Genomic DNA, 23,599 nt, shown 5'->3' with positions numbered 1-23,599 from the left:
AACTCTCCAACAGGAAACATAGACTGAAAATCCTGCCTCTATCATATGCTCTATTTACTTTTCATCATGACCTTACTTTCTGCAAACCTAGCCTTCCCCAGAAATATTAGATGCCACACTTTCCCACTCTGATGGAGCTGGTTGTCATCTGCTGTAATTTGGTTAAAGTAGGAGAAGACTACTGAAGTTGTCCTCATAGCTGCATCTTCTGTTGCAGCTCTAGTGAATTCCTGGTAGATGAAGAAAGCTGATATGGAAGGTAGTTTCAGAGGTATTGTTACTACCGATCATGTAACACAGTTCTGTATATGGTAGAATGGATGTAGACACAATACATATTCAACCATGCAGAAATATACATGTTAAAAATGGCATTTTTCCAGTTCAGAAATGGCTAAATGATTAATACACATGAACAATAAGGTTGCTTTTACTGTATGAGGATGGGTTGGGGCTCAAAAGAGGCTTGTATATTTCATGGATAAGATAATTCTGGAGGAAATCCTGATGAATTGGAAGAGCATTGCTGCATAGTGTGGCTGTCCATTACCAGTGATTGGGCAGATTCTTGGGCAGGAGGTTCACCTTGTTGCTGGAAGAAAGTAAGGGAGGGGAGGAGTGCTTTTTCTATCTGTTTCCTTCCCAAAAACTGGCAAGAAATATGCTTCTTGGAAAACCCCAATTAATATTTCCCAAGTTATCTTTGGGAGCCAGCCAGGATGCCCGATATCTGCTTATCCAGGCATGGCTTTCATCTGGCACGCAAACATAGAAAAAGCAAACACATTAGCAACTCCGTGTGAGAAGAGGGTGTGTTGTATCACAAGCAAAAGGTAATCACTCACCAGGATTCTTGATGGACCAATTCCTCTGCAAGGTCATTCTCCAATATTGTTACTTGATACTAATTAGGAGAAAACTTTCTCAGTCATCTCGGCCAGATTTTCCTGCCTGATGTGCCAAAAGTTGGTAGACTAGTTTCAACTGTTGTTAGGAGGAAAGAGAAGCTTCCTCCATCAAGACACCCTGAGGCTTCCAGAGCCTAATACTTCCTCAGTTCATCCCAGATTCTAGACTGGTTTTAAGTCTCTCAGCTACCACTTTAAGCAGGTTTGGAAACCAGAGTCAATCCAGAGAATACAGCTTGCCTTGATTACTTCATCCTTGCACTGGTGAGGTCCAGGCAAGATGAGTGTAACGTGTTCCATGTGGGCCTGCCTTTAATGACACTTCAGAACAGGGCCAACTGAGTGTTGGAGGCAAAGCATTCAGTTTATAGGACACCAAGCATTGTAACAGCTGCATTTCTTACCAAGTGTTTTCAGGCCCAAGGTATTGACTTTAAACTTCAAAGCCTCAAACAGATTACAACTAAGTTTATTTATGTATTTTATTTTATCCCTTTATTATTTTTATAAATAACTCAAGGTGGCGAACATACCTAATACTCCTTCCTCCTCCTATTTTCCCCACAACAACCACCCTGTGAGGTAAGTTGGGCTGAGAATGAGGGACTGGCCCAAGGTCACCCAGCTAGCTTTCACGCGTAAGGCAGGACTAGAACTTACAGACTCCTGGTTTCTAGCCTAGCACCTTAACCACTAGACCAATCTGGCTCTTGAAATAACACCTTCACCTGCCCAGATTTTAAGATCAGCCTCTTTTCCTTTGTTCACTGCTGAGGGCAGGACAGATTGGCAAATGTAACAGAGGTAGCCTGTTCCACACCTGCCCCACACTGCTGGTGTGGGCTGTTGTCTGGGGTCAGACAGACTCCATTGTTACAGGCTTTAGGTAACCATCTCAAGGTCTCTTTTGTAGGTTCTTTTCTTACAGGGTTCTTGGCTTTTAGCTGCAGTTATGGAGTTACATTTTAGTACTGTCTGCAGTGGATCCTTCTTACTGTTCCTTCTATTTATTGTTTTTTTTTAAGTATTTTGTTTTGTCAGCTTTTTTTTTTTTTTTTACAAAGCTGAGCTAGAAGTACTTAAATTAATCAAACCATTTTTTTTTTAGACTGTTGAGTGAACCTTTATAAGTTTCAATAGTTGTTGGGAAGTTTTGTATCTTTACACCTCCATGCTGCAACCTTTTATGTTACTTTCTGCATTCCCATTATTTGAGGGTGGTGGTAATAGAACAGCCTTTTCTGATGGTGGTCTTCCCTTTAGTTCAGCTCGCTTGAAGCTGCTGCACTCAATGCTGGCAAAATTGTAGCTTCATGCTTAATGGTGGTTAGCAGTCAATGACATCCCTGGTGCTAAGCAATGAATCTGTTCCACAAATCCTTGCCAATAAAAAGGGATAAAGACTCCAGGACACATTGGGAGTACTGGAGATGTCAAGGCTGGAACAGCTGCTATTATTAAGTCATTTCTCATTAGTAATCTGCTAATTAACCTTCTGAAAATAGAAACATTTTTGCTTAGTGGGAAATAATTTTCCAGTCATTGTAATGACTGAGAATTCCCCACTTGGGAACAGGACTGACATCATTACAAATTTCAATCATTCAGTGTTTAATTGTAGCAGAGTATTTCAAGTTGTAAGCTTCTCTTGAGCAGTATTATTTTCCTTTCACCAATCACCACTTGACAAATGTGCATAGTGTGACCTCCATAAACTGAACTATACTTGTGGAAGACATTCATGGCAAAGTTAACTGAGAGAAATACATATATTCTGTCCTCTTAGTGTAAAACTGCAACTATAATTCTATATACTTTGCTGGAAATAAGGCTCTTCAGCCTGAAAGGCACTTATTTAAAAGGATGTAAATATATTATATGTCTATTTGTTTAATTTATTAATGGCTTATCTTTTTTCCATGCAGATCAAAGTGCCATTGTTCTTCCTGCGATGTTGGCTTTAACACTGCTTTAAATTTAAATTTTAGTTCTTGCAAATCACAAATGGCAATCATTTTGGGTTCATGTGACCAGATTAGCCACTGGTAACATTCCAGAAAATTGAATGGTGAAATATTAAGGACAACAGAGGTGAGAGTAAGATGACAAAGATACAGCCCATTAATCAGGGTTTTTAGTAGAGTGTATCATGTAAACAACGCATTATTGGTGCAAATAATCAGGTGAGTTTTGTGACAGGGTGTCGATTTGAATCTGGTCTCCCTAGTCTTCCAACACAGGTTCTTAATGAAAACGTGTTACAAAAGAGAAAAAGGCATCATTACAGTGGCTGCAAGCAACAGATTTTGAACATATAATTATATATCTCCTCTTTGTAGAATTCTGGTATTCCGCCTCAACACATACTAATTTGTTATCTGTAATTCAACCTAAAACCTAAAAGATTGAAGTTTAGCCAGAGAAGAGTAAGTACTAGAACCGTATTTGTCAAAGCTTTGTTTATAAATTAAATGCCTTATGTTGTGTTCCTATCTGATATTTTAGTTATCTCATAAATTCAAGTGCTACTCATACAAACAACTGAAGATGGAACTCGGCCAGTGGTCTATGTAGTCCGTATCTTCTACTCTGACTGGCAACAGCTCTATATGCTTTCCAGTAGGGACTTCTTACATCATCTACATCTCAGCATTTAACTCCAGAGGTGGTAACCTCTGGACCCTTGGGCTACAAGCAATGGTTGCACTATTTCATGTAGTCCTAACATGAAACACATACACAATCATGCAAGAGCTCAATTTAGACCTTTTGTAAGACCTGTTTCTTTCATACCTCTTGCTGCTTGTGTAAGAAAGAGCAAGACGTATGAAAGGATTTTCCCACCATTTGCATTAGACTATTGTCATCTATTAACAAGCCATGACAAAATCAAAATGATGGCCTATATCCTGATGTCATATTATATGTCTTATGAAGTATGGCACAAGTACATGAAGTATTTGCATGTTAAAAGACACATGTCATCATTTACTCCCCTTTGGACACCCATACATCAACTCCATCTATCACACAACCCTCCAGTAATTACTCTGTGCAGCCATTGATGGAAAGAAGTTTCCCCTTTGATTTAATTAGGGATTGCAAAGACTGAATTTAGGACCTTCTGCATGTAAAAATATACTATCAGAGCTGGACTCAACCCATCATAGGCATTGCTAATGTCTTGGGGTCACTCTTTCTCCATGTTTTTTTTTTTTACAAGGGATGGGAAGAGTGCAGTATATGTATTTCTGATGTCAGTCCAATAAAGTCCAATGACCCAAAGCATGTGAGAGGAGATGGGAGTTTCTTATGTTCAAGAGCATATAAGATGGGCATATGCTAAGCAATTTCTGTGACACTGAATCAATCTGGTCTGGGGGAAATGAAGTCATTGTTTTAATACTGGATGTTGAAGTATGACACATGAAGACTGAATGGTGGGAAAGCTAGATCACCTTTGTGCATACGGAGGATTGTGTGTCCCAGATTAGCTCTCTTCTGTCAGATGATTGCATTACATCTTAGCAGTTCTATTCAGTTTCATGGTATGAATCTCAAAATGTTTCTAGGAGTTGTACCCAGGAGTCTAAGCTGAACTCATCCATGTGGCCCTGTTGCTTTCCTTTGTTTCCATTTATGGTAACCACTTCTAGAACATTTCTCTAGACAGACAAAATAATTTATGAACTGCCCTTTAAACTCCTTTTCCTCCTGAATATTCACACAACCTAGAATTATTTTTGTGCTCTTGAAAAATAGGATAGCTTTAGTAAGTCATAGCAAGTATGAAGAATGGCCTATGATTCTTTAAAACTTCCTCCTGAGAGATATATGGCTGGCCACATCTGTGACTGCTTTAAAGGAGGTTTTAAAAACTCATCTGTTCTCACTGGGTTTTAATTGAAAAAATTTATGGTATTTGCTGATGACAGGCATTCCAAGGTTGTGTTTTATTGCAATAGGCTGCACTTGAAATTGTTTACAATTAATATAACTGAACTAGTTTTATGCTCTTACCTGCCCTGGAAGGATGCTGATCTTGAAAATAAAGCTAAAGACATAGCATGAAATAAAAATGTACTCAACAGGGAGATTTGGGGTCAGATTGCTTCTTTTGAGGCAACATATAAGAATGATGCTGAACTTTCTGTAAGCCATAACAACTGTTTGCTACTGAATATGTAAAACAAGGATTTGTGTTTCACTCTGGCAATGAGAGACAAGTCTCCCACAGCTCAAATGTAGAGGGAGATGTCCAAGTCCCTACTTTTCACATTATGCAGGAAACAAATAAACAGATTAAATACTTATGGCTGCTTGGCCACATATTATTTAATATGCGACAAAGCTTTGATCTATTGATCAAACTGATAAATGATTAAGCATGCAGCAGCATCTGGAAGATCTTGCCACTTTCATCAGAATAATGAAAGCATTGGACTGCAAGCTCTGCCCCTTTGGAACATGTGTACAATGTTACTACACATATAGAAAAGGGAAGGATTGCATTGCGGCATTGCTTTAATCAGTCTGACTCCTTGCATTCCCCTCAATGGTGCTGACCCTACTTTTAACAAGTCTCTTTTAACACCAAATCCAAAGTCTGATCTAAGATGCCTACAAATCTTGGCTTCCGGGTAAGGTCTAATGGCAAGCTAGATACCCCTGAAGGAGCGAGGAAGCATTGTAGTGGAGATTCGTGGCCAGATGGCGAATTCTGGTCAGCGGAATCTCTCTGGACAGGGAGAGGCCATGAGATCACCCACTTGCACTAAGGACAGCTGCTCCTCATGAGGAGACTAAAGGAATCATGGTTTTTGTGGTCAACTTGTGAGTTGAGCTGCTGGGAACTGAAGGATTTCAATTATGCTCATAACTGTAATGCAGCCTGTAATGGACACAAAGTTTGCAAAAGCCTCACTTTCTTAATCACTATTGGATATAATAAATTTAAAGTTAAAGATAGATCTTCTGATTGGCAGGATAAGAGAAAACCACTTGGTGAGTCAACCATCTTTCTGGATTAGAGACAGTGAAAGAAATAATGCATAGTGTAGTATATAGAAAAGAGGAACCTGTTTTGTACATATATTTGTATGCACAATTTTTTTCTCGTTGAAGTTATGGGGAGATTCATGTAAATGGAAGCTATGTGTGAAAACAAACATTTTGAAGTAATCTCTATGTGGGAGGGAAAAAAAATAGAAAAACCATTCTGAAAAGCTTTTCTCACAGTAATTCCATATCCTTTGTGAGGATACAGTAGGCAGGAGTTTGCATTAAATTTAATGGATGTCCACCTTTCTTGTCAACATTAACTGAATATATGTAGCCTGTGCAGCAGACTGTTTAGAAAGATGTCTCATGAATAGCTCAATTTTGATACAAATTGGTTTATGAATAGCCCTGACCTCAGTGGAATTTACATGTTTTACCTGGGCTATGTTGGAGATTGTCTTCTGGGTAATCTGCATTTTCTCATTTCCATGTAGATTATGCCTGAACTATGTAATTATCATTGGAAGTGAGTACATACTTCCATACAGTACTACTATATTTTAGATTTGGACTAAAATAAACTGAAGTTTTAGGTGCTTTCTATTTACAAAAGATAGGCCATAGACTCAGCTTAAGCACTCTTGAACACAGAGCTTCTGAACAAGAGTGGAAACTGAATGTACAATTTAAGATGCAGGAGAAGCAGAAGCAGCAATACATCCTCATAATCTGCTGCAATGTTTTGTTTAAGTGGAACTATGTGATCCACTTAAGTTATCCTCAGAATAAATTTTAAGGAAACAAACTGCTTTCCTTACATTTCTCTAACCTTCCCTTCTCCAAAATACTGTGTCTTGGTTTATCAAACGCTGAGGGAACTTTTTGCTGTGAACAACAGGAAGCAGCAGTGCTGGTAATTCAGTGAGGCTGTAAGCAGCTGTGAACCTCCTGCCATACAAACATTTCCTACAATTCCTTGCCATGGAGTCATTCTACTACTGAGTGGGAAGGCGAAAGTCTTCCAGTTATTGCTAAAGTACAACTCACATCAGACCTAGCTAGCATTGCTAATGGTGAGAGATGCCGTTGAAGTTCAGCAACTTCTGAAAAGTCACAACTTTCTTACTCCTGTTCTAAGGCCTTTCAAAAAGCCTTTGCACAAGGGGCATTCGGTGGTGGATATAAGATAAAATTAAGCAGAAACAGACAGTACAACCGTATGCGCTCCTAGCAGCAAGATACAAAATATGGCAACAAAAATATATTACATATGCAGTTACTTAATGAAGCTACAGCTATATATCAAATGTCTAATGTAGTACTTCTACGGACCCATAATGAAAAATGCTGCACAAATGTAGCAATTATAATGCATTCTATTTTAGAACTTTCAAACCACTATTAAAACACTTGCTTCCTTTAGGAGAATAATTGAAGTTGCTGGAGATCATCATTAATGACATATAGACCGTTTACTATTCACACATTGGTATTCAATATTCATTCTGTTTTGGGAAACCAAAATACCTGCAGAAAGCTTTGGTGATAAAAAAATTGTACACTGGCATCAAGCTAAGAGTTGGAGTGATGCTTGTTTAAAAAAAGCCCTTCTTTAAACCTAAAAACTCTTAATTAAGTAGCCACTCATGTTGTACTTTGGGTCCAGTTTTTTTCCCCACTGGAAAATGTCATCTGATTTGGCTTGTGTGTTTGCTTAATTCATTTTAAGTGATATTTCCCTAACAGTTGTTGCAGTATTTGCCTCTTTTGGACATGGAAAATTCTGTTTATAATTAAGATTTTATTTCTGTAACTTTATGCCTCACCATCTTTCTATAGCTGGGTGTCCATTGCAGCTTCAGAAAGCAAAGTGAAAAACAATTATGCATTTTTCAGAGGATGCAACACTTTTTCCCCATTAGTTTCCAAAATATTTCCTCTGCCCAACTGACCCATCTTGTTCTTTGGCAACTTCCTCATCTCTTATGATCTGCAAGAAGGTTTCATTAAATGAAAGGAAAAGGAAAAAATGATCATTCATAATGTCAAATTGTATTTTAAAAAATCCATCAACCTCTGTAGACAAGGAAGAGGGAGATTTTTGAACCCTGACGATATGGCACGTCAGATCAGAGATTTTGCATGATACATGCTTACAACTCTTTCACATACACATATACACAGGTTATCTCTGCTAGGGTGAAAAGCATACCAACAGCTAATATCACATACTTCACATCCAACTGAACAATTGTTTTGTGGAAGGAACGCACTGGGCTAGATGATGGACACAGGTTGTTTTGCTTAAAATACTTACGAGCTATGCAATGTTTTCCACCCATCTTGCAAATGCCCCAACTGCATACCCATAATGTGTTCATTAAAAAAATATTTTGCTTGTACATCTAATTGTTACCATTATTCTGCAAATGGAAGCTTTTGTTTTCTCTGTAGTCATTCCAAAAAGAAATTGTGTCTTCACAGAGTTGGAACAAAACTCTAAACAAGCCACAAGATGACACCCTTTTTTTCCATCTACCTATCATGTACAATTTTGTAGGGACGCTGTTGTACCATCCCATGAAATGTAAAAATCTAGGCTTAAAAACCTACTGCCAGCAGAAGGCAGGGTTGGTGTTATTTTGTTTATTGCTTCTGACTCTTTGTAACTTCATGGACCAGCCCACGCCAGAGCTTCCTGTCGGTCAACAACCCCACCTCACCCAGGGATGAGTCTGTCACCTCTAGAATATCATCCATCCACCTTGCCCTTGGTCGGCCCCTCTTCCTTTTGCCTTCTACTCTCCCCAGCATCAGCATCTTCTCAAGGTTAAAAAGGTAAAGGTTTCCCTTGACGTAAAGTCCAGTCGAATCCGACTCTAGGGGGCGGTGCTCATCTCCGTTTCTAAGCCATGGAGCCGGCGTTGTCATAGACACTTCCGGGTCATGTGGCCAGCATGACGACTCGGAACGCCGTTACCTTCCCGCCGAAGCGGTACCTATTGATCTACTCACATTTGCATGTTTTCGAACTGCTAGGTGAGCAGGAGCTGGGACGAGTAACGGGAGCTCACCCTGCCACGCGGTTTCGAACCGCCGACCTTCCGATCGGCAGCTCAGCGGTTTAACCCGCAGCGCCACCGCGTCCCCAAGGTTAGGCAAAGTGAAAAAAATGTCTCAGGCAAAGTGATAAGGAGTCCCATTATCAGAGTAGTGTGAGAGAAGAGAGTTCTGTAGCACAGGCCTTCCCTGAATCTGGGTTAGCCTCCTGCCTTCAAATGCAGCAGCATGCCAGGGCTGTCCCACCGTTAATGCTGAAGGAAAGTTTAACTGCTACTTCATTGGCTTTTGAAACTCGGAGGGGATGCTGTCAAGCAACAATTTGTTTTGGACTGGCCCTAGCAGGCAGGTGTATGTTAATTAAAGCTTCATCCAGACTTCCTGTTTGCTATGGCACCAAAATGTTCCACTGTCCACTGGGTGAAGTTGTGAACAAAGGAGGGTGTCCTCAAACTATTCTAGGCCACCACAGTGGCACTCTATGACCACATTCCCATGCATTTGAGAAAAGAGACTTTTTCCAGAACTACCAGCACAAGTCATGTCAAGGGGTCAGTCTGCTGCAATTTACTCTGCAGAAAGTTCAGGAACACGTGGTCAGCCTGCTGCTCTTGGCCACCTGAGGCGGCTGTGAGCACACTGCATGTTAAGCTTGGAGAAGCAGCTCTGTGGGAAAGGGTGAGAAAACCCACTTCCCCTGCTCTTCCATGGATGGCAGGAGAAAGAGCAGATAATGGCTCCTTTGGTGCCCATTCTTACATTTCACCACAGGACTTCTGCTACTAGTAACTGACATCAAAGGAGGTGTTCCTCATTCCAATCCAGTCATCTCTTGGGGTTTCAGTGTAGGTAGGACCCCTTTTTTGCTTCACTGCCCAAAGCGGTCAGCACTTCTTTGAGCTGGCCCACCTTTGTGCCAGTTCCTACACGGGATGACAGCACTTTAGTACTGCCACACAGAAGAACCCAAAGAACTGAAAGTTTTCTCTGCACATTGCATTACTCCTTTGCCATATCTTGATCATGGGTTAGCAGCCTCAGTACTTTTGGAAGATTGAAAACATCAGAACTGAATAAACCAGGGGACTCTGGATTTTTGGACCACAGATTCCATAATCTCCAGCGTTTAATCCTATGGGAATTGAAGGAAAAAGTTTCTTTCCAGACATCTGTACTTATCCATGATGTTACCAAAATGACAAGCCTCATGACATCACAGTGCAAGTTTTGCTCATTTATTTATTTGTTACAACCCTGGGCAGCTCACAAAATGTAGCAATGTAAAACCTATTGTCACAAGGTTGCAATCAAGTACAAGGGGCAGAGTTTGTATCATGTTGTCACTGCCCCCCAAACCCTCCTTCCCCAATGTTCCTTTCCTCACTCTTTTAGAATTTGGTCAAGGTTTTTCCTGCTTTTACCCAAATTACTTTCACATACAGTACCAAAATAAGCAGGTTAATGAAGCAAGGTAGATAGGAAAGCAAATATGTGCTAATCCTGACCTCAGGGTTCAAGTCATTTTTAGAAATTCTGAATTCCAAAAGTATACTATGCATGGAACATTGTTTTACTAGTTGTGTTTATTCTACCACCAGATGCCACTTGGGGGAAATTCAATGAAAAGGAATTTTGCACTTTATGCATCATTGTGCCAATAACTGCTTTACTGATCTTATTTAATTATTGGCTTTAAACAAATAGTCTAAAGATATCTATAAACATGCAGTTAAGACACAGCAGGGGAGGTAACTGTTTATTCTTGAATCTTCAAAGATTTTTAGTTCTGTCTTTCACATATTACATGTTTATTGAAGTGCACTGGCACCAGAGCTCTAGCTTAAAATGTAAATGTGTTCAAGTTCAGCGTGCCTCTAATTCAGAGTATAGTGGGATTTAATTCCACCTAATGTGCAAAGGCCAGAATTGTTCGATGTAACTTAGCAAAATCACTTCCAACTTTATTACTGTTCTTTTTTTCTGTGCCTTAATAAAACCCAATGATTCTCCTATTTTATGCCTTGGGAGTAGGATTAATAATTCAGGGGTAAGGCACATGCTTTGTATACTTTACACAACCACTCAATAAGTTCAGAATCTGCTAACACAGAATACAGTGGCTGTGTTCAAATGATACACTAAAGTATAGTTGGCTTAGCTATGGTTTACTGCATAAGCCATAATTACATTCACACAGTTCACTAAAACAAACCATGGTTTTCAGACTGGCTGGGTTCACACAAGTTGCTGACTGACAAACAAACCACAATTTGGCATAGTGTCTTGTGTAAACTCAGCCAGTGGGATACAGTACAGAGCTGTACCATTCTCCATCTGCAAGGAAACAGGCAGCTATAAGAAATCAACCAAAAGGAGTGGGGTGTGGGGGTTTCTGCACTTCATATTCTGCAAATATCATAGCATTTATTCCTGAATTTCATGGCCGTGCTTAATCCATAAGGACCTGAATTGCTACAGTTCATAGGTGACAGTCAATGGCTTATCAAGCTCCAGAATCTTACTACGGAGTTGTGAATACCATCACCTTTCTAAAATAGAACAATCCTATGGACTTTTATTCAGATTTAAGCTGAGTTCAAGAGGTTTACTACCAGGGGTTACTAGTAAAGGCTGCCGTCTACTTTTAACGCTGCAATAGCAAACTAAATGAGACTGCCTTTTGAGTAGACAACTTCTGAGTAAGCCTCCATTAAACGGTAGAAAATAAACACCTAAGATTCGCAGTAAGGTCGCAGCCATATTTTTGGGGGGTGATTACGCCCCACTGAAACCGCCAAGATTTTCATTAGGGAAAACGCCCGCGGCAGCGCGCTACTGCGTAGCAGCAATCCTGTGCAATACTTACCAGGAAGTAAAACATGACGGATTGGAAATCGCTTCCCTGTAAACGCGCTTTGGACCCTCCAGAATTGGCGTGCGTGCGAAAATTAACACCAGCGGCACGTACAGTGGGATCACGCCTTGAGTATCACCATGCACACACGGTCTCTTTGGGGGGGAATCATGCGCGCGCGCGCACCCATCTGGACAGTCGCGAGCTGCTACGAGCGCGCAGGCGGCGGCAGGTCAAAGAGGAGATTCACCTGCGCGCCTCATCATCACCAGCTGGTCCAGAGGGACGGCGGCGGTGCGGCTGCTCGTTTAGCCGACCGCGCGGAGGAAGGCAACTACGCAGCGCCTGGTTGCCGTTTGAACCGCTCACAGCTGCGGCGGCAGGTTCCGTGGATCGGGAAATTAGGGCAGGCGGCTAGGATTGGAGGCGCTCGAGAGCCAACCAGAGGCCGCCCAGGCGCCCGTGAGTCACCGACAGCGGCGCGCAAGGAGACCGGAGCGGGGTGGTTCGTATAAGAGCGTCGCGAAGCTGCCCTCCCCTTTGTGTACGTTCTTCGGCTCTTCCTCACCGGCACAACCGGTGTGTGCGTGCGCGGATGCACGCGCGCCGCCCTGCCCGGCACGGCGCCTCCTGGATTTCTACCCCCGCCCCCCCGCGGGCTTTTGCCTCCGACTGGAATTGCCGCCTGCATTGTCTGCCCTCTCTCCACCCTACCTGGACCCCGCAAGCTGCGCTTGGCACCCTTGCCCGTGAACAATATTTACCTTTCTAAGAAGGGGGGGAGTGAGGAAGGGCTCCCCCCGTCCTCACGTTTTCGTTCGCGCTGAATGCTGCGAACTTGTGCGAGGCGCCGCGGGCGCTGCACGATGGACACGTTCTGGCGGCTGGGGCTCTGCCTCTTGCTGGCGCTGGCTTGCCTGCGAGGAGCGCGCGGTGAGTAAGAAAGAGGAAGGGGGTTCCGTTAGCTCGGAGGCTGCCGCGGCTCAAGCCCTCCCCGGGGGCGCCTGGCAACCGTGTAGGCGGCGAGGGCGGCAGGCGGGCAGGCAGGACGCGGGCGAGCGCGGTCGCTTTGCCTGCGGCCCCGTAGCGGGGTCGAGGGGGGAGCCGTGGACTCCCTCGCTTCTCCCCCAATGGAGCAGTAGTTCTTTTTTTTCCCAACGAACGGCTACGTGCTGTTGCGTCGGTAATCAAGATCCATTTTTTTCCTGGCCGTCCGCCTTGCCGGCATGCAGGATAGAAAGGCGGGGTGCTGCTTTCCAGCTGGCCTTGGGCGGCAGTCCAGGGGAGCCCCGATGCTGCTGAAGACCCGCGCGTGGAGAGAAGAGCGACCGGCCTCCTGCGGAGGGTGTCCCGGCCTTCCTTTGTTCTGACAGCTGTTGTTGGCTACGCTGCTGCCTGGACCCGAAAGTTGAGCCGTTCGCTCAAAGGGGAGCTCTTCGAGCGCTCCCCTGCTCTTCCCTCCCCCCCCCACGTCCCTCCCCGCTGTTTGGTATATCTGAAGCAACGCTTAGCGTTGATTACAGAACTTTCCTTCTGTCTCCTGGGGAGGGGGTGGCCCTTGAAGAGTTGTATATAGCTGCAGCACCATACTGTTGGTGATCTCAAGACAAATAACACTATAGTGTAAATGCTTATGGGCTCCCTCTGGCTTAATAGCACACCTGTGGCAGAGAGCTGTGGCTCCAAGTGAGGGAGATCAGTGGAGAAGGAGCTACAGAGAAGGTAACTGCTATATTGGCAGATGCTGAGAGTTCGGTCCCTGAAAAGAGATAAGGGGGCTACTCCAAATGAAAAATGGTAGGTCCAAGGGACATGGTTTGGGCAATGTTACGTGGCCTGCGGGGGCCAGATACAGAATGCATTGTTCTCAGCAGTATTTTAGTTGGCATATGGATCTGATTTTGAAGGCCAACAATGTTTTTAATTAATGCTTTGAGATACAAGTGTTTGAGTTGTTTAATCATGAAACAGCTACTCCCTTAAATAATAGACTATTTTTCTAAGCTGGCCTCCCTTACCTGAACTGTGTAACTGAAGATAAAAACTAGGAGAAACTTGAGAGTTCACCATACAACAAGTAAGAACTTTCAATTCATGTTTCTACTAGTTCCTAGTTGCCATGACTCAACCTACAGATAGTTCCTAATAAGTATACACAAGGCGACTCTCACTATCATGAATAGGACTGCATTGCTAGTAGGATGGTGACTTGCAATATTTGGTGGCAAATGTTAACTTTCTTTTTATGGCTGCATAGGCCATTAAAAGCAAAGCTAAAATTCTGGTATGTCTTAATAAGAATGATAGGTGAGATAATTTTGTTTACTAAAACAAATTCTTTGGAGTCAAATACCTTATGACTAATATTGCAGATGGATTTGCAGTACATATGTCAATTGTTTCTTTTCTATAAGTCTTACTTGTGTGGCCTTTTAACTTTAGCACTTGAGAAGCAAAATGCCAATCTACCAAAACAGTAACTCTTCTTCACTGTCAAATATTCCATTGTAAACATGCTGTGTTAAAACTTACTTGGCTGTGGTAGAACCTTTTCTAGACTATAGTCTACCTTCATCAGATATGGAAAGGACTGGAATCTTACACTGCATTTGTTTTCTTAGTATTTAATGCCTGCTTCACTGGAAATCATTATTTAAGGCCTAGAAGATTTCAAATATAAATTGATACGTTTCCTTGCATTGTGTTGGTTTTTAAATATCTTTAGTTCAGTGCAGATTCCCACTGTAGCAAGCTCTCCTGCCCATGTCACTTAAGAACTTGCTTTTCCAAACATCAGTAATTTGCCAAAGAAACTAAGTTTCAAGGCCAAGTAGTCCCCAATACCAAGTTACATTAATGCCTCTGGAAGATAAACATGTATGTGTCCATATGTGCTGCACTGCCACCAGTGTCATGTGGGGGAAGACATGTAGGGTATCCAACTTTTAATGTAGTTCTAGCCCAAAAGTGGAGAATCCACAGGATTCTACTAAGCGTGGATAGTGATCAGAAGATCATAGGAATTATAGTTCTTCACCTTTGTTTTTAGCCAGTAGTATATTTGTCAATGTAAAAGAAAACATTGGATGTGAAAATCCTGGTTAGGGATGTGAAAAACTCTGCATACAAAATGGGTTGTTCCAATGTTTCCAGAACTGTTGTGATGGTATCTCAATCATACTGGAAATGTTCATGACCTCCAAAGGGGTGTTCTGAACTTGGAATATTTATGGTAGAATCAAAATAGCTTTGGCACTCTTCTGGTAAGTTCAGCACAGCCATTTCAACAAGACACACCACCAATCAGAGTGAGTTATTGAACTGAGATACAGCAAATAGGAAAGTTATCTTTTAAATATGCTTTTACCTGCTTGTAGATTAAATTTGGAATACAGGAGTTGGTTGCCCTTTGTAGCAATAAATATCATGAAGTAAAGTCTCAATTTAATTTGGGCATTGGATTTGTCATAACCATTTGCATTGGGAATCAGCCATCTTCATTTTTTGTGCTGTCCAAAACCATGTGAAATGTAGAAACTTTTCATACATGCTACATATCCATATTATTTCCTTACGAAGTAAATGATATCGTATAAAGTGCAGAGAGAGTAAATAAGTAAAAGAAACTAAAGGCAGAAGAAAAAAAATCTTACTAAACTAAGTTTACACCAACTCCATTCTGTTTACCTTGCCATGTATGACTATTCTTGCTTTCACTATGTGAATCAATTCATTGCTTTCTGCCTCCTTTAAACTTATCCTTCTCTTTTTTGAGGATCATCAACTTTATCCAATCGTGACTTTTTTGGTCTTCCCTTTCCTTGCAAGCCATTTCTCTTCCTTCATATATTTGTTATCCAATTCAATCCTCGTACATTAGCTCTATATGACCAAATTACCTTGGTGTATTTATTATATACTAGTCATTCTTCTTTGTATTTGGTCCACATTCATTGAGTGTCTATTCGTTCTTGATTCTATCTCTGCTTGTTTTATCATACATACTTTTTATGCAACTGAATTCAAATTCTGTGTTTCTCTTAACTTAGCCAACTCTCATTTTCATCTAACAAAGTGGACATAAATATGCTTTTTTATGTGGCAACATGTTTTCAGATCTTTCAAGTTTAATTCATTCCTCACAACAAACCACATACTACCAGTACCCTTTTCCCAGACTTTTCATGCTTTAGAACAGTGTTTTTCAAACTTGGCAACTTTAAGATTTGTTCTGGGAGTTTCCCAGAATTCCCCAGCATGCTGGCTGAGGAATTCTGGGAGTTGAAGACCACACATCTTAAAGTTGCCAAGTTTGAAAAACGCTGCTTTAGAATCTTTCCCTCCTTACTCTCTAAAGGTATACAAATCCATCGATTTCCCTTTCCTTTTCACCATTGAATTGAACTTCAATTATTCACTCTTTTTTCTTGTCAAACACAAACTGTTTGACGGGAGCTCTTCAGTGGGAGAAATTAAAGCCACCGGATACTTTTCATCTCATCTTGCACAGTGTATTCATAGCTCTGTACTCTGAAGCACATAAAGTTAATATAAGGATTGTGCAGTTAGTAAAACCATCCCTCTAGTTGTTGGGATTATTCAAATTAATTACACATTCAGAGCTTCCCTCCTCAGGAGAAGGAAGATCAAGAATAGGTCCTTATATGTGCTACTCAGCATATATAAACACCTATTGACTTTCTCTCTTCTAGCAGTTTTTGTAATTTAAATTTGGTGTTGAGAAGCACATTCCACAAGACTGGCATTTGAGGAAAGCTATTTAAATTGTGGAGATTAATGCATTTGTTGGTTTTCTTTTCAGGGAAAAGTAGAATTCTGGGTCACAGCTTTAACAATCATCAATTCTGAGACAAACTTATGTATTATGACAATAGATGCCTATGTTTGTAAGAATGCCTTAACTTGAAATATTACCCACATCTACCTAATGCTCTCTGCAATGGAGAAGTTGCCAGTGTTTAAAAGCTCCTCACCTTTGGGGCCTCTTGAGGTGGGATTTTGTCCATTGTAACCTTTCCCAGATCTCCATCCCTCAGTATCAGGAAATACTACAGTGTAGTGTTGACTTCTGGCCAAGACCTTTTCCTAAGTATTTGTTGTGTAAGAAAAGTAGAATCTTAAGCTGTACCTTGGCAGAAATCAACTGAAAGAGCACTTGCTGTTTTAGTGAGAGCTAAAAATAAATACACTGTTAACCTTGAGGTGACAAAAGTAAATATCTAAATGATGCAACAAATTAGGAAAGGGTTGCATCATGCTGTACTTCCTTGGCCTTTAAAATACTGAATTTCAGGGTGTTCTAGACATGAAAAGTATGTCTTATTGTACTTCATTCAGATCAACTTAATAGGGGATGAAGTACGGTACAGTGGTGCTTAATTATGCCCTGTGCATAGAAAGTCTAAATGCAAGTCCACCCTAAGTTTCATTGTATTAAATATTATTTTCATTTTCACTTTGTTTGGATCACACACTAGATGGCTCTTTCTCTGCCAGTGCTGCATAGGTAAGATCTGAGCAAGAAGCAGCTCTTCCACCCCAAGGAAATGGAACTCACTGATATGTTGCTATATTGGAAGGAACGTTGCTCAGTGGTGGTATACATGCTTTAGCTTTATCTGTGAGAGGTCCCAAGTTTAATCTCTGGTATCTTCATATGGAACTGGGAAGTTTTCTCATAGGAGATTCTGTAAATCTGCTGCCAGTTTACTTTGAGATCATGAGTTAGAAGGACTTAGGATCATACGTGGCATAAGACAATTTTCTCTATTTCTGTGTATGATGAAAGAGACAAACTGGTGTTGTGGCAGATACCAAGTTTCTGTGGGATAGGAAGTTGTGTCCTTGATAAACTTTATCAGTCTTAGTTGTTCTGTCACAGTCTTATAAATCATAGCGGTTGTTTTTTTTTCCTCTAACAGTAATTCCCCATGCTTCCTATTACAGCCCTCTTCTGTACCTTTCTGTAGCAGAGACTCTGTTTTCCTAGAAAGTGGCGAAGTAGAAAGGACAATATCCATTTTAGCCAATATCTTACATGCACATCTGATTTAGTTCAGTTTTATGGAGAGAACATGAGGTTGATTTTTGTTCAAATTACCCCAGAGTTTGCATCCAAGGTTTTTTGGGGGGAGGAGGGAGCTAATAATACTTAACAGTAGAGCAAAGTTTCCTGATCAATTTGTATAATATCCAGCATGTCAGGTAAGTTATATCAGCCCCTAAAACATAATGCCAAAATAGGCAAGTTGCTGATACCTCTCATAAATGCAGTGTTCTAGACCTGTATGGAGGATGCATCTGCTTCCTTTGAATTTTCATGAGCTTCCAGGTCTAAGGTCAGATGGGCTGTAGATACCTCCTGTAATAAGTCTGAAAAAGGAAAAAAAAGCACTGCCTGCAAGTTCTTACAGTGTACCAAGACGATGTATTTCAAGTCCAATCACAACAGTGTTGTAGGTGTATTTCTTCCTTGGAGGCAGTTTGCTTTCAGCATCAAAAGATAAGTTCTTAAACACCTTTCTATTCTACTTAGCTTTTTGAAATGACCTCTTGGTTTTCAGTACTTCCAGTTAAATAGAGTACACTTCTGCCAAATTTTTTGAAGTGCAATTTTGTTTAACAGCTTCTCCATTTCTGTAGTAGTCGTTGACAAATCATGTTACTAGATTCCTGACTTGGCTCAATTTTCTTCCCCTTCATTGAGGAAATAAAAAAATAATAGTTTTCTTATCCACCTATAATTTCTTATCTTTCATTCCAGGGTGAACGGGGTGCTTTATAGAATATAGATCTTCTTACAACCCAGGGGTAGACAGAAGATATATTTAGATTTGCTATTTGCTTTTTGGATGATGCTTCTGTGTATGCTCAGAAATAGCTTTTTCATAATTGATGTGGAAATCTGAACGACTGAATTTGAACATCTCAATCAGATTGATTTTCTGAATAAGATCGATTCTCAGAATTGAACAGATTGTTTGAATGAGATTTTGCTTGATTCACAGAAGCTTAATGATTCATTCTAATTGACTCCAGTCACTGCCTTCTACTCTTACCTGCATGTCTTTTCCAGTATTGTTTTCAAATGTTCTCTGCATTTTCTACAAATATATAATCGTAATGATTATTCAGTCCATGACTAGCAAAAATACAAATAGGTTTTGCAGAGTTCCTCCAGGGCACTTATGACCTTGCCCCTTAGTTGTCACTGCCACTGTCTCAGCTGTGGGTAATCAAGTTTTTAGTTGTCATATAAAGAGACTGGGTGCTAAGCATTCCTTGTACTGTATATGCAAGTTTACAGTTTAGAAAGGAAGTTGTATTTATTTTGGTGATTTGGCAAAAGATTAGCCTTCTGGGTTCTCCAAATATTCCATAGAATTTTTCCCCAGTGTTCCATCCAAGATTCCTTAATAGACTGATATCTGAATGCTTAAAAATGAATTAGGTGAGGTATCTTCTAGTAGTCTCTTGGGAGTGGAGTGATCTAGAATTGCTATATAGGTCAATAAATTGATGTACATATACTTCCATCTACACGTGGTACAATGTTTTATAAAACTGCTTTAAAAAAAAGTGATATAGTCTCAGTGAAGTAAGGTTGTACAAATTTCATATTACCTCATGTGCATTACTTGCCGAACATAGTGATTCTGCTAACTTTTAGAAATAACCATGCCAGTGTTGGCCTAAATCACATCTAATGAATAATAATAAATACTGAATAAATCAAAGCTGCTCCTTTTTCAAAACTGCTGTATCTACTGAGATGTATGAATAATTGCATTTTAGGAGCAACGATTGCATCATCACTTCATAATCGCCTGAAAAAACATTCTATGTCTACTTTAGTTCCTGGAGGACTGGAATTGTCATTCTTAAACTCTATGCTTGATATGTTCTGCTGCTTCAAAGTCTATTGGATCTAACTAATTTATTTCTTAATTCAAGGTACAAGAGTAACATGTGATGAATCACAATTTCAGTGTCATAATGGCCGCTGCATAACTCTGGTGTGGCGGTGTGATGGGGATGAAGACTGCTCTGATGGCAGTGATGAACTAGCATGCGGTAAGGCTTAACATGGCCACTGATCCAGTCTCTTAGTAGTAGGATTTTTGGCGTGGTTTTTTTTTGTGTGTGTTTCTGACTCAGTCTTGACTTCTGGCAGCTGCCTGGACACGTCGCTGTGGTTTTCTTCGCAAGATTTCAGAAGTGGCTTGCCATTGCTTCCTCCTCCATGGGGTTCATAGCGACTGGCCCAAGGTCACCCAGCTGGCTTTGTGCCTAAGGTGGGACTAGAGCTCACAGTCTCCTGGTTTCTAGCCTGGTGCCTTAACCACTACACCAAACTGGTTCTAACCTAGTAGTAGGGTAGTCTTATAAATATTTCTGTATGGCTCTGACAGTGAACCAGGAATGGCAATAATTACAATAGTTCCAGCTTTAAGGAGGGTTATCAACGCATCTAACCATGTAAAGCGACTATGGGAATAGTAGCCATAATCTGAATACCTTAAGATAGGTCTGCTAGTTCTGCCATGAGTTTCACATTGACCTTGGTATTAAAGCCCACAAGCAGAACTGGGCTTCTTGCAATGCCATTTGTTTGACTTGAGCTAGACAGAAATTGTAGACATCTCTATAAACCTGCTTACAATTGCTACAAAAACTTCAGCGTCTTTGCTTCTCAGATGTCAGACACAACAGAAGAGTGTTCAGTGTGGAAAGTTGAGGCTTAGCTCTGCCCTTACCATTCCCCAGGATGTGCCTGGAAGTGCAGGATATTGAAAGTGTATGATTTCCTTCTCCCTGTAGATAGGGAGGAACTGAACGTGCATCACCTTAAAAAAAAAAAAAAAAAGGCTCATAGAAGTATCTATCCTGCAACATTTGTTTTCCCATGATGCTGTTGAAATCATACTAGTATGTTTTTTCCTTCCTTGTTTTAATATGAGCTGATATTTAGCGTACATAACTGTTTCTGTGTTATCTAGGCATTGTAGGAGGAGAATTGTGTTAGTCTATAGTAGCCAAAAATTAGAAAGAGTCTGATAATGCCTTTTCCAACTTACAAATATTATTAAAACGTATAACCTTTCATGAGCCGTTTTGTGTGGATAAAAAAGTTTAACAGCAATATTGAGTGAGAGATTGCTGAACTCATATGCATCAAAAGGTTTCAGGTTATCACTAAAGGTCTCAACAAACACAATGGGTTTTGAATACAATTGTTAATTGAATAGGCACTTGCAATCTGTCTTAAATGTAACCTGCATCTACATAACCAGTCTTGTGTTCCCTTTCTTCCCCCATTCCTCATCCCAATTTAAACTCTACATCAGTTTAGCTGTTCTGTGCATCTGATGAAATAATCTATAGCTCATGAAAGCTTCTGTCTTTTAAAATTATTTAAAAAAAAAAGGTACTACCAGACTCCTTTGTACTAACTAGAATAAAGTTGGCTTTGGTGACTTTCTGAGAAATGGAAGCTGTCTCAGCAATTAATACAAAAAATATGAGTTTTACTTGTTTTCAGACACCTGGATCAGCTATGCTATCAAATAGTCATGGGTACTTTAGTAGTTCTGGGAGGAAACTTTTGAAATAACTTTTAAGCAGAGCATTTGAAACAGTGCAGCAGAGTTCTTCCTATATTTTGGGCAAATTTAACAAAATATTACTCTTGTGCAGTGAAGAAGACATGTTCTGCAGTAGATTTTGTTTGCCAGAATGGACAGTGTATACCAAACAGGTGGCAGTGTGATGGAGATGCTGATTGTGAAGATGGCTCTGATGAAGGTTCTGAGTTATGCCGTGAGTAGGCTGACATCTATGCTGCAAGTCAACTGTTCCATCTTCCCTTTTAAAAATTAAAAATGCCTATGCATTGATAGATAATTTGTATGTTATAGACTGTATATACTGTCAGTAAAGATTTATTGTCAGATAGTCCCTCCTTTCCTTCAGAAATTCAAGCACCCCCTCCTCTAAATTTTCTCCACCCCTATAAGATTACTGTTTAGATTGGGCTGGCCCAAAGGCAGAAGATAGGATGGGAATAAATTCAGTTTCAAATGTCAGTGGCATTATTCAATCAAAACCCCTTCTTTCAATTGAAAGTCCAGCTTCACCATTGTAGTGTTCTTCAGATTAGCTGGTTATGCAGATTGGAAGGTACCAGGCTGAGAAAAGCATTTGAGAACTTTTGACTTCATGGGAGAGGCCATAGTAATATGATGGCTTGTTTTATGATAGATAAACGATCAACCCGTAAATGATTGTATATATACCTTAATAACCCAACAGAAACTGACAGCTCCTGAAGAGAATTTCTACTTGTTATTATTAGTTCTAATAGCTTATTGTTTTAAATGTCTGCATAGCATCACAAATTTCAAGTAGATTCATATCATAGTAAATGAACAGATGTTCTCACCATAGAGATTATCCCAAACTATCCTGAAATAGCTAATACAATGCTACATGGCTTATTCTCCTCTGGATGAACAATTCCTACAATTGTGTAGCAGATAATAAGCATAGCATCGTGTAGCTTTGCTTTCATGCTTTGGAGCTGTAAAGAATTCATGTAAAACAAACTCCACCATCTAAATGAAGGAGTGGAATCCTTTTGGTGATTGAAGGTCACATTTAATACTTTGGAGACAGAATAATGGGACAAAGTGTATGGGGCTGGAATACGCAGAGTTTGGGTTAAGTTTGGGGACTTTCCTAAACTATTTTAGGTGTACTTTAGGATACAGTTTTTGCACGTTTGGCCCCAGAATTCTGAGATGCTGCTACAGTTGGGGCAGATGGGGCTCTAGGGAGTCAGGGAAAAGGGTTTGTGGGCCTGCATTTAGGTCACTCTTGATTTGAACAACTGCCCTGAGTCTTCAGACCTTACAGTCTTCAAAAAGCACCTAAGCAAACTCTTAAATCACTTCTCAATAGATAAAAGAAGATGTACGATAGGTGAAGTCAGCTGTGGTCCTCTATCGAGTCAGTGCATCCCTGCATCCTGGAAATGTGATGGAGAAAATGACTGTGGTGATGGTACAGATGAAGACGGCTGTGGTAAGCCATAGTTACTGGGGATGAAGGGGCTGCTTTAGCTAGCTAGGCTGTGCCATAACTCCCCCATGAAAATTAGAAAGTCTTTAGTTACACTAATACATATTGGGCATAACTAGCAGAACTTTAATAGATACTGCCCCCTTTTAGTTTCTATAATTCCTAACAGTGAATGTTGTTTTGGTGCCCTTGAGTCAATGTTGCCTCCTGGCAACTGCCTGGACTAGTCCCTGCAGTTTTCTTGGCAAGATTTCAGAAGTGGTTTGCCATTGCCTCCTTCCTAGGGCTGAGAGAGAGTGAGTGGCCCAGGGTCACCCAGCTGGCTTCGTGCCTGAGGTGGGACTAGAACTCATGGTCTCCTGGCTTCTAGCCTGGTGCCTTAGCCACCTCACCAAACTGGCTAATTTTAAACATCAGTGCCTAATATAGTAAGCATGTTGGCTTAAACAGCAAGTAAAAAATGGGCCTTCGTTATAAAACCTAGACCACTTGAAAGAAAAATAAAACACAATGCTATATCCATTAGAAGTAGCTCTTCTTTCAAAATGCTATTTTATAGTAGGTTAAGCTTGTTGGCAGAGTTCTAGAAAGCATTTGGCCCAGGAGAGATCAGAAAAGTCACACACCAGGCATTTTTATAAAAATAAATTTATTTACAGAAAGCACAAAAACGTAT

At 40.6% G+C, this 23,599-nt stretch overlaps 1 protein-coding gene across 2 annotated transcripts in view; it reads left to right on the top strand.

Annotated features, from left to right (window-relative positions):
* The first annotated feature begins 12,240 nt into the window (after positions 1-12,240).
* VLDLR (very low density lipoprotein receptor) overlaps positions 12,241-23,599 on the top strand; it is a 28,320-nt gene continuing 16,961 nt past the window's right edge. Inside the window, exons 1-4 of one of the 2 annotated variants that reach the window (XM_063295091.1) lie at positions 12,241-12,756; positions 19,798-19,917; positions 21,541-21,663; positions 22,804-22,926. In XM_063295091.1, the coding sequence (XP_063151161.1) occupies positions 12,651-12,756; positions 19,798-19,917; positions 21,541-21,663; positions 22,804-22,926 (472 nt within the window). In that variant the 5' untranslated portion in view covers positions 12,241-12,650. The remainder of the gene's footprint in view (positions 12,757-19,797; positions 19,918-21,540; positions 21,664-22,803; positions 22,927-23,599) is intronic. The other variant, XM_063295092.1, reaches the window with a different exon arrangement.

Source organism: Candoia aspera, chromosome 2, assembly GCF_035149785.1.
Source record: "Candoia aspera isolate rCanAsp1 chromosome 2, rCanAsp1.hap2, whole genome shotgun sequence".
In the NCBI taxonomy this organism is placed as follows: domain Eukaryota; kingdom Metazoa; phylum Chordata; class Lepidosauria; order Squamata; family Boidae; genus Candoia; species Candoia aspera.
This window is presented reverse-complemented; position numbering and strand designations above follow the sequence as displayed.